The 10,637-nt window shown below is 38.6% G+C and overlaps 1 protein-coding gene across 2 annotated transcripts in view; it reads left to right on the top strand.

The window, feature by feature from the left end:
- RFWD3 (ring finger and WD repeat domain 3) overlaps positions 1-10,637 on the top strand; it is a 42,249-nt gene that overhangs the window by 18,628 nt on the left and 12,984 nt on the right. The window contains exons 4-9 of one of the 2 annotated variants that reach the window (XM_024735597.1): positions 1,773-1,897; positions 2,697-2,705; positions 5,305-5,499; positions 5,599-5,690; positions 9,580-9,694; positions 10,192-10,420. In XM_024735597.1, the coding sequence (XP_024591365.1) occupies positions 1,773-1,897; positions 2,697-2,705; positions 5,305-5,499; positions 5,599-5,690; positions 9,580-9,694; positions 10,192-10,420 (765 nt within the window). The remainder of the gene's footprint in view (positions 1-1,772; positions 1,898-2,696; positions 2,706-5,304; positions 5,500-5,598; positions 5,691-9,579; positions 9,695-10,191; positions 10,421-10,637) is intronic. The other variant, XM_024735598.1, reaches the window with a different exon arrangement.

Genomic DNA, 10,637 nt, shown 5'->3' with positions numbered 1-10,637 from the left:
CTAGGACCAGTGGCTCAACAATTTCACTTTTAGGTATATAGCCAAGGAAGTGAGTATATGTGTTCATGAAAGACATGTATAAGAATGTAATAACACTGTTCGTAATAGGAAAAAACTGAAAACTATCCACAAACCCATTAGCAGTAGAATGGATAAATAAATGTTATACTTTTACGCAGTAAAACACAGAAGTAAAAATGAACTACAACTCCACACATTAGTATGGAAAAATCTTGCAAAGAATGTCAAACAGAAGTAGCAGAAAGTGGGTAACTCAGATGCCATTTATATACAAAAACAGGCAAAACCAGTCGATGGTGTTAAAATTTAGTAAAGTAGTTACTTTGGGGGGGCAAGGTCACCTCCCTGCCTGTCACCCAAGATAAAAGGAGGACATAAGGGTATAAGGGCCACTCTTAGGGTTGTTGGTGATGTTCTGGTTTATAGTTCAGTTTGTGAAAATTCACTAAAAATATTTATGGTACACTTTTCTGTATGCATATTACATTTCAATAAAAGGTTTTTTTTAAAGAGCCAATTTGAAGGGATTCTTTCTGGCTTACGATGGAACAATTTGAGCCTCAAAAAGAAAAATAACTAAAAATTAAGATTACTATCTTGACCATTAATGGAAGCTGTGAAAGGTTGTTGAGGAACCAGATCGTCTGGTCAGACTGACATCACCTGAACCCAGTATAAGCCTCCTGGTGTACTGCTATCAGAAGCACAAAACCTAAGTTTCTTGCTGCCCTTCCTCTTTCCAAAAAACAGAATTGAATCTACAAAATCATCTAGGTCTAACGGCCAGTTTATAGGAAAGGCAGGCAGTGAAGCAGTAAGTAAGGAATACCACAGGAAGCAATCAGCCAAATCCAGGATGTAGGACATTTCATAAGACAAATGACCAAATCTCCCTCAACAAATCAGTGACAAGGAGGGGATAGAAGTAAGTGAAGGAGAATTGTTATAAATGAAAAAGATTTAAGAGACATAACAATCCAAGCTCACTGTTTGAAGACCTTGTTTGTATCCTGATTGGAATAAATCTATTTGTAAAGAGCAACTTTAAAGCAATTGGGAGGGACTTCCCTGGTGGTCCAGTGGTTAAGACTCTACGCAGGGCATGGGTTTGTTCCCTGGTTGGGGAAGATCCTGCATATCTCACTATGTGGCCACAAAACAACAACTGGGAAATTTTGAGTACAAACTAGGTGTCTGGGATGGTATTGAAGGATTATTGTTAACTTGTTAGATATAGTATTGTTAATTTTGTTAGGTATAGTGTTTATGTAAAAAAAAGAAGTCCTTATCAGTGAGTGCTACAAAAGTTTTTACAAGTGAAACCACATTTTAGCGTTTGTTATTAGGAAAGAAAATAATGGGAATGGGGGCTTATTTGGAACAAGATTGGAAAAATATTATTTTTGAAATTGGGTGATGGGTACTTGTGGGTTAGTTTACTATTCTGTCTACATTTAAAAATGAATTCATTGGGACTTCCTTGGCAGTCCAGTGGTGGGGACTCCATGCTTCCACTGCAGGAGGCTTGGGTTCAGTCCGCAGTCAGGAAACTAAGATCCCACGTGCTGCACAGCCAAAAAAAAAAAGGATTCATTGATGCTACTTGGGGAAATTGTCATTCCTTTTACATCAATAGTATCAATTAGAAATGGAAAGCTGTGGTGAGTCAGGCTCTCCTGCTAGCCTCATACCTGACTTATATCTTCTTTTATATATTACCTATCCCATCATTTCTGGAAACGACTTGGCAGAGCAACTAGGAGGTAACGACTTGGCAGAGCAACTAGGAGGTAATGACTTGGCAGAGCAACTCGGAGATATCTCAACAGAGGAAGAAGTTACATGTATTGGTGGAGGAGAGACTCTCCCCAAACAGGTAATATGAACATCCTTTTAAATGAGAGGTTTCTATTTACATTTAAAAAGGCAGGTGCAGATTAAAGTGGAAAACCCACAGACTTTGTAGGCAGGGGGTCCAGGTGTAGATCCTATACAAGTTACTCATTGTTTGTGTGGCTGCCTCCCCTTAGGTTTAAAAACATGGAGTAGGGGAAGATGTGAGGAGAACTTGTCCTGTCCACCTAACAAGGTTAAGTATCAGTTTAAGTAGAAGATATGAATGCAGTTTATGAACTGTCTGGCAGAAAGATTGCTATGAGATAAACAGTTTTTATTTTTAAAAATTACAGATATCACTGTCCTCAATATGAGACTTACTTATACCAACTGTGGACCCTGCCAGTTCCAAAACATCATTGATTCAGTTTTTGCAAGTTTCTATTTTTATTCATTCTCTCCAGAAAAGTTACTCTCATATAAATTTACTTATGTGTATAAATGTTTTTTCTTCATTTATTGAAATATAGTTGATGTAAAGTATTATGTTAGTTTCAAGTGTACTGCAAAGTGACTTGACATTTGCATACATTATGAAGTGATCACCACAATAAGTTTAGTAACCATCTATCCCCATACAAAGTTATTACAATATTATTGGCCACATTTTTCATGCTATGTATTACATCCCCATGGTTTATTATTTTATAACTGGAGGTTAGTACCTCTTAATCCCGTTCACCTATTTTGCCATACCCCACTCCCCTTCCCTCTGGCACTCACCCATTTGTTCTCTGTGTCTCTTAGTCTGGGTTTTTTTGTTTTGTTTTATTTTTCAGATTCCACATGTAAGTGAGATTATATGCTATTTGTCCACACTCCATACTGTTTCCTGTAGTGGGTGCACCAATTTACATTCCCACCAACAGTGCATGAGTGTTCCCTTTTCTCCACATCCTCGCCAATGCTTGTTATTTGTTGTCTTTTTGATGATAGCCATTCTGACAGGTATAAGGTGGTATCTCTTTGTGGTTTTAATTTGCATTTCCCTGATAATTAGTCATGCTGAGCATCTTTTCTTTTTATGTGTCTGTTGACTGTTTCTTTGGGAAAATGTCTGTTTGTGTCTTTTGCCCTTTTTTTTTTTTTTTTTTTGCGGTACGCGGGCCCCTCACCATTGTGGCCTCTCCCTTTGCGGAGCACAGGCTCCGGACGCGCAGGCTCAGCGGCCATGGCTCACGGGCCCAGCCGCTCCGCGGCATGTGGTATCTTCCCAGACCGGGGCACGAACCCGTGTCCCCTGCATCGGCAGGCGGACTCTCAACTACTGCGCCACCAGGGAAACCCTGCCCATTTTTAATCAGGTTGTTTTTTTGCTGTTGAGTTGTATGAGCTCTTTGTTTATTTTGGATATTATCAGATATATCTTTTGTTAATATCTTCTCCAATTCGGTAGGCTGCCTGTTCATTTTGTTGATAGTTTCCTTTGCTGTGCAAAAGCTTTAGTTTGATGTAGTCCTGTTTGTTTATTTTCACTTGCTTCCCTTGCCTGAGGAGACATATTCAAAAAAAATACTGCTAGGACTGATGTCAAAGAGCCTATTGCCTATGTTTTCTTCTAGAATTTTTATGGTTTCAGGTCTTATATTTAAATCTTCAGTCCATTTTGAGGTTACTTTTGTATATGATGTGAGAAAGTAGTCCAGTTTGATTTTTTTTTGCTTGTAGCTGTCCAGATTTCCCAACACCATTTATTGAAGAGGCTGTCTTTTCCCCATTGTCTATTCTTGCCTCTTTTATCATAAATTAATTGCCCATATAAGTGTGGCTTTATTTCTGGGCTCTCTGTTCTGTTCCATTGATCTATATATCCGCTTATGTGATAGTACCATACTGTTTTGATTACTGTAGTTTTGTAGTATAGTTTGAAATCAGGGAGTGTAATGTTTCCAACTTTGTTCTTCTTTCTTGAGATTGCTTTGGCTATTTGGAGTTTTATGTTTCCATACAAAGTTTAGAATTGTTTATTCTAGTTCTGTGAAAAATGTTATTCATATTTTGAGAGGGATTGCATTGAATCTATAGATTGCCTGGCGGGAGTATGATTATTTTAACAGTGTTAATTTTTCCAATCCATGAGCATAGTATATCTTTCCATTTGTTTGTGTTGTCTTCAGTTTCTTTCATCAGTGTCTTATAGTTTTCAGAGTACAGGTCTTTTACCTCTTCAGTTAGATTTATTTCTAGGTATTTTGTTCTTTTTGATGTAGTTCACAAATGGGATTATTTTCTTAATTTCTCTTTCTGATAGTTCAGTTTTAGTGTGTAGAAATGCAACAGATTTCTGTAGATGAATTTTGTATCCTTCAACTTTACTGAATTCATATAAATGTTCTATTTTAAAATTCACACAAGAGGGATTATATAATATCCTGTTCTGGGACTGGTTCCTTTTCCCCCAACTTACTGCATTTTGGAGAGCCTTTTAGTGTCAGTACATAAAATTGAATCTCATTCTTATTGGTAGTAATAGCTGCACAGTGTTTTTACATAGGAATACATTTTTAGTTAACTCTTCCCTTGCCATGTACACTATGGTTGTTCCCTTTTTCTTTATTTCTTTGTTGTTGCTGTTGCTTCCTAATAAGATCATGCTGCACTGAGCATCTTTGTACTATTGTCTTGGCAAATATTTGTGATTATCTTCATGGGATATATTTCTAGCAGAAAGATTGCTATATCAAAGGAAAGATGTATGTATTTTTAGTTTTGATAGATAATGCCAAGTTGCTCTCAGGAAAATTTGTGCCAGTTTTACTTGCAGCAGCAGTATGTAAGCATGCCCATTTCTCCCTCACCCTCAGTGCTTGGTGTCATCAGACATCAATTTATGCCATCTAATAGATGAAAAAGTAAAAATGTGGTCTCTTACTTGAATTTTCATTTCTTTAATTATAAGTGAACACTTACCAACCATTTGTATTTTTGTGTGAGTTGTTTATATCCTTTCTTTTTTTCCTGGTATTTTTTTTTCTTTATTCACATGAGCCAGGTATTTTATAGCTACTTGAATTGATTATGGACCTAATTTCCAATGTATAACAAATTTAATATTCCCTGTTGTTATTTAACTGGGTCACTTCTACGTCTGTATTGTTTTAATATCTTCGTAAATATAGCTCCTTTTTGTCATTTGAATGAAAGAAAATCAAGAATTTTATAAGCTCAAAGGGTAATAATATTTTCATGGCTTATATTACCTTTGACCAGATTGCATTCTGGAAAGAATGGGAAGTGATTCATGGGTGTTGGGGTTTTTCTTTGGCATTTTCAATTGTGTTTGTATCATTTTTGTGTGACTTTTTGTTAATTTGATAGAGTTTCACATCTTCTTCAAGACTGATTTTGCATTTTCTCTAATTTGAATGTATTCTGGTTTCCATCTAGCAGTCTCCCCAGAAGTCTAATCCTCTTCTAGCTTCTGCTTCTGTGGATGAGGAAGAAGTGGACACTTGCACAATATGTTTGGAACAGTGGACCAATGCTGGGGATCACCGGCTCTCGGCATTGCGCTGTGGGCACCTCTTTGGGTATAAGTGCATTTCTAAGTGGCTCAAAGGACAGGCACGAAAATGTCCTCAGGTAAAGACCATAGTTAAGAACTGTGCATGTGCACAGTCAACATGTTAAGTCAGGAGGATTCCTAGAACCACACTTATTGTGTCCCATTGGGCTCCTTAGTGCAACAAGAAAGCCAAGCACAGTGACATCGTTGTCCTTTATGCCCGAACCCTGAGAGCTTTGGACACTAGTGAACAGGAGCTCACAAAAAGGTAGGTGGCAAGAGTCTGCCTAGCTGGAATATTCCCTTTTGGTTCTTTGTATGCACCTCTGAAAAGGTATGAGTCACTCTTAGTGTGGTTCTGAGGCTTTCCTTGGGCTGTGACTGGGGATCTCTGGGGATCATTGGCAATCTGTCTAACACTGTGATTTATGATACATGTCTGACCATCTGAAGCATGGTTTGCTCTCCATATAGCATTAAAAATGATGATCTGGGGCTTCCCTGGTGGCACAGTGGTTAGAAACCCGCCTGCCAGTGCGGGGGACACGGGTTCGAGCCCTGGTCCGGGAAGATCCCACATGCCATGGAGCAACTGGGCCCATGAGCCACAACTACTGAGCCTGCGCTCTAGAGCCCACGAGCCACAACTACTGAAGCCCACGTGCCTAGAGCCCATGTTCTGCAACAGGAGAAGCCACCGCAATGAGAGGCCCACGTGCCGCAAGGAAGAGTAGCCCCTGCTCACCGCAGCTAGAGAAAGCCCACGCACAGCAACCGACCCAATGCAACCAAAAATAAATAATGAATGAATTAAAAAAATTAAAAAGTCATAGAGAAACCTTTAGCCATACAGTAATACCTCACACCTAGGCTGGGAAGCAGACCCAATCAGAAAGGTAGCCTGGATTTTTTGTAGCCTGTCCAGATTCTTCCCTAGGGGTTACATTTACTGCCTGCCTCTGCTGCTAAATACTGTGAACACTGAATCAGGGAATCCTCTGTCTTACTCTTTGTAGCCAATTCATGGCCATCTAGAACATACTCCCAAGTCTCAATCTCCTTGTCACTAGAATAGACTTAATGATACTTTTTAAAAACTGAGAATTTTTGTTTCTTGTGTCCCTAAGCCCTCCTGCAACAGTACTCTGCAAAGAAGTCTCACAAGTGAGACTTTGCACTTGTCGTACAATGCAAGAAATTATCAAGATTTTGGAAGCCCATGAACAAATGCTAATAACACTACTTATAAAATATGCTCTAAGAACATTAAAGATTAAAAATACCTGCACTGGACTTCCCTAGCGGTCCTGTGGTTAACACTGCACGCTTCCACTGCAAGGGGCACAGGTTCGATTCCTGGTCAGGGAACTAAGATCCCACATGCCTCGCAGCACAGCCAAAAAAAATAAAAAGAACCTGCACTGAGAGAGTACAGGGATGTGGGTTTGCTCATGTATTACTGGTAAAAATGTACATAGGCACAAACATTTAGAGAGGCCTTTGGCACTATGCTTCAGAAGTCTAAAAGTAATTCTGCTTCAGGCATTTTTTCTAAAGAAATGATTAAGGATATGTGCAGAGATGTACTTAGTAAGACTTGATTTTTGCTTAATACTCTGAGGCACATATCCTAGTTGATATATGTAGCTCTAGTTGATTCATTTTAATTTCTATATAATATTCTATTTCTCTAATTAGAGTTTACTTACATGTATTTCGTATTGGTGGACAGTTAGGTCGTTTCCAGTTTTTGTTAATATAAGCCATGCTGCAGAGAGATAGGTGAGTTTCTTTAGGTCTAGAAGTGGATTTGCTTTATCATAGGGTACATGTAATTTCAACTTTACTAGATATTGTCAAATTGCTCTTCCAAGAGGCTATTCCAGTATATACCAGCAGCAGTGTAAGAGATTTCTCATTTTTTTCATACCCTCACCTACTTTATATTATCAGACTTAATTTTTGCCAGTTTCATGGAGTGAAGTAGTATTTACTTTAATTTGCTTTTCCTCAATTGCGGTTGAACCTACTTTTCTATACATTGTGCTCAAATATTTTGCTCATTTATACTGAACAAAATATATTGTCTCTTACTAATTTATAGTTCTTTGTTTTCCTTATACCAACGCTTTGTTGGTTGTATACCTTGCAAATGTCATCTTCTAGTTTATAGTTTGTCTCTTTAACTTGTCTATTGTATCTTTTGTTGAACACAAGTTTTTAATTTTAGTGTAGTCATTTATCAATCTCTCGTTTTGTGTGTTTTTGTCCCTACTACATTACAATCATGGAGATATAATATCTTCTTTTAAATGTCTTTTTTTTTTTTTTAATAAATTTTTTCTTTTTGCTGCATTGGGTCTTTGTTGCTGCGTGTGGGCTTTCTCTAGTTGTGGCACGCGAGGGCTACTCTTCGTTCCGGTGCGCGGGCTTCTCATTGTGGCGCCTTCTCTTGTTGAGGAGCATGGGCTCTAGTTGAACGGGCTCAGTAGTTGTGGCGCATGGGCTTAGTTGCTCTGTGGCATGTGGGATCTTCCTGGACCAGGGCTTGAACCCGTGTCCCCTGCACTGGCAGGCAGATTCTTAACCACTGTGCCACCAGGGAAGCCCCTTTTAAATGTCTTTAAAAGTTTTAGTTTTTACACTAGTTTTTAGTCTACCTAAAATCTAGTTTTATGGATGACCACAATTGTATTAATTGTTAAAATTAATAATTTAAAAACTAATAAATAATTTTAAATTAATAAATAAAAATTTATATAGAAATATTCTTTCTATATAAATTTCCATTGCTACCTCTATCCTAAATTTAGTTTCTATATTATGAATGGACTACTCTGTTGTTCTGGGGTCTGTTTGTTAATTCTTGCACCAGTACTTCAATTTAGTCTTTCCAGCTGTGAACATTATATAATATCCTTTCACTTATTCCCTGTTTCATTTGTGTCTTTTATAACTGTGTTTTGCTTCTTAAAGGCCTTAACTTTATTCCTAGGTTGCTGTTGTTAGACTGCTATTTCGAATGAATTTTTTTCTGTTATATTTACTAGTCAGTTATCTGGTATATGGGGAATTCTGTTGATCTAATTTTCTTGATCTTGACTACAGCAGCCTTGCTGAACTCTAATAGTTTGTGGGTTCTCTTGAATTATAAGAGCCACTTTATCCCTTCCTTTCTAATTTTCATCTTTTTTTCTCTCCTATCTCATTGGAGTGGAAATTTCTTTTTTTGCATTTCATATTTTGAAACATTCAGAGTTATGATTTTTATTCCTGGTGAATGTGTCCTTTCATTACACATTGTTCCTCTTTATGCCTATTCATCCTTTTTAATTCTAATCAGTCTTTTTTTAACATTTGCCGAGTGTATACTTTCTATCTTTTTAACTTAAGCCTCTTTTTAAATTTTATTTATTTATTTATTTATGGCTGCATTGGGTCTTCATTGCTGCACGCGGGCTTTCTCTAGTGGGGGCTACTCTTTGTTGTGGTGTGCGGGCTTCTCGCTGTGGTGGCTTCTCTTGTGGAGCACGGGCTCCAGGCACGCGGGCTTCAGTAGTTGTGGCATGCGGGCTCTAGAGTGCAGGCTCAGTAGTTGTGGCACATGGGCTTAGTTGCTCCGTGGCATGTGGGATCTTCCCAGACCAGGGCTCGAACCCATGTCCCCTGCACTGGCAGACAGATTCCTAACCACTGTGCCACCAGGGACGTCCAGCCTCTTTTTATAGTGTTCTTTAATTTGAATATTTGATGAACAACCAGTCCCTTATTTTCTTTTCATCCAGTAGATAACCTTGGTCTTTTAACAGGTCATTTTTACTCTTTTATAATTTGGCTCTAACTCAAGCAGTGAGCTTGGCTGTAATCCCTCATTTTGCATTTTAGGTCCCCATTCCCTAGTAAGAGCCAGATTCCTGGTCATCACTGCCTACTTCAACACTGAGACCCACCCCAGTAGGCTCATGAGTTCAGCCCTGCATGCTACTTTCCTGTAGTGTTTCTGGGCTTGAGAGATTTTTCACTCGTTATATTTTATTCACTATCGTGACATATTTACAGCAAAGTGTATATCATAGCATGAATTTACTATGTCATCTTGATGAGAAGTCTTCTGTAGCCTTTCTAATCTCCACCTGTTGCCGGCTTTCCCCCTCTAGTTCCTTAGAAGAGGAGCAGATGCTAAGGAAGAAGGCTGAGTTAGAATCGGCACAGTGCCGGCTCCAGCTTCAAGTCCTCACTGAGGAATGCACTAAGCTTCACAGTCATGTTCAGGTAAGTTTGCCTTCTCTAATCCAAAGAACTTTTGGAGTAGGAATTAAGAAGGCATCTAAATATTATTTAGTTTCATCTCAGATACGAATAGGATTTACCAGGTTTTTCAGGAAGCAAACATGATCAGCTCTTTGTTTCTGATTAGGGCTTATATACATGCTTTATGATGAATTCTACTGCAGTGTGAATTCTTAAAAAATTGAACAGCCACCTGATAATCAAAACTTGTTTAAGTCGTTTCACTTCCTTGAATCTACCAATTAAATGAGAATTTCAGACAAAATGACCATTAAGGACTTTCAGTGCTTTATGATTCCATGCTCTCCCTATTTCAATTGCTTGTTGAAATATTGTGAAAACTGCAGCAGTTCTTTAGGATTCATGTTAACATTTTCTCGTAAAGGATAAGAAATATCCTTGTATTAGATCAAGGAATTGTGTATGAGGGGAATACCAAACGAAAAAGCTTCACATTTACAAAATCTTTTTCGTTTTAGGACTTGAAAAAACTTATCGTGCAGCATCAGGGTCAGATTTCACAGCTGACTGGGAGTTCCCAAGCACGTTTCCTAAGCAGCCTGTCCTCCAGCCAGAGCCAACACAAGTACCATTTCCAGAAGACATTCACAGTGTCTCAAACAGGAAACTGCCGAGTCATGACATACTGTGATGCTCTGAGCTGCCTGGTAGTATCACAGCCTTCTCCTCAGGCCTCCTTCCTTCCAGGTGAACAGTCCAGAACCTCAGGTGTTTTTTTTTGGTTTTGTTTTGTTTTGTTTTGTTTTAAGGAACATTTATTTATTTATTTTTTGGCTGCGTTGGGTCTTCGTCGCTGCACGTGGGCTTTCTCTAGTTGTGGCGAGAGGGGGTTACTCTTCATCATGGTGCATGGGCTTAAGAGATGCAGTGGCTTCTCTTGCTGCAGAGCACGGGCTCTAGGCAC

The sequence above is a fragment of the Neophocaena asiaeorientalis genome, unplaced genomic scaffold (genome assembly GCF_003031525.2).
Source record: "Neophocaena asiaeorientalis asiaeorientalis breed wild unplaced genomic scaffold, Neophocaena_asiaeorientalis_V1.1 scaffold40, whole genome shotgun sequence".
NCBI lineage: Eukaryota > Metazoa > Chordata > Mammalia > Artiodactyla > Phocoenidae > Neophocaena > Neophocaena asiaeorientalis.
This window is presented reverse-complemented; position numbering and strand designations above follow the sequence as displayed.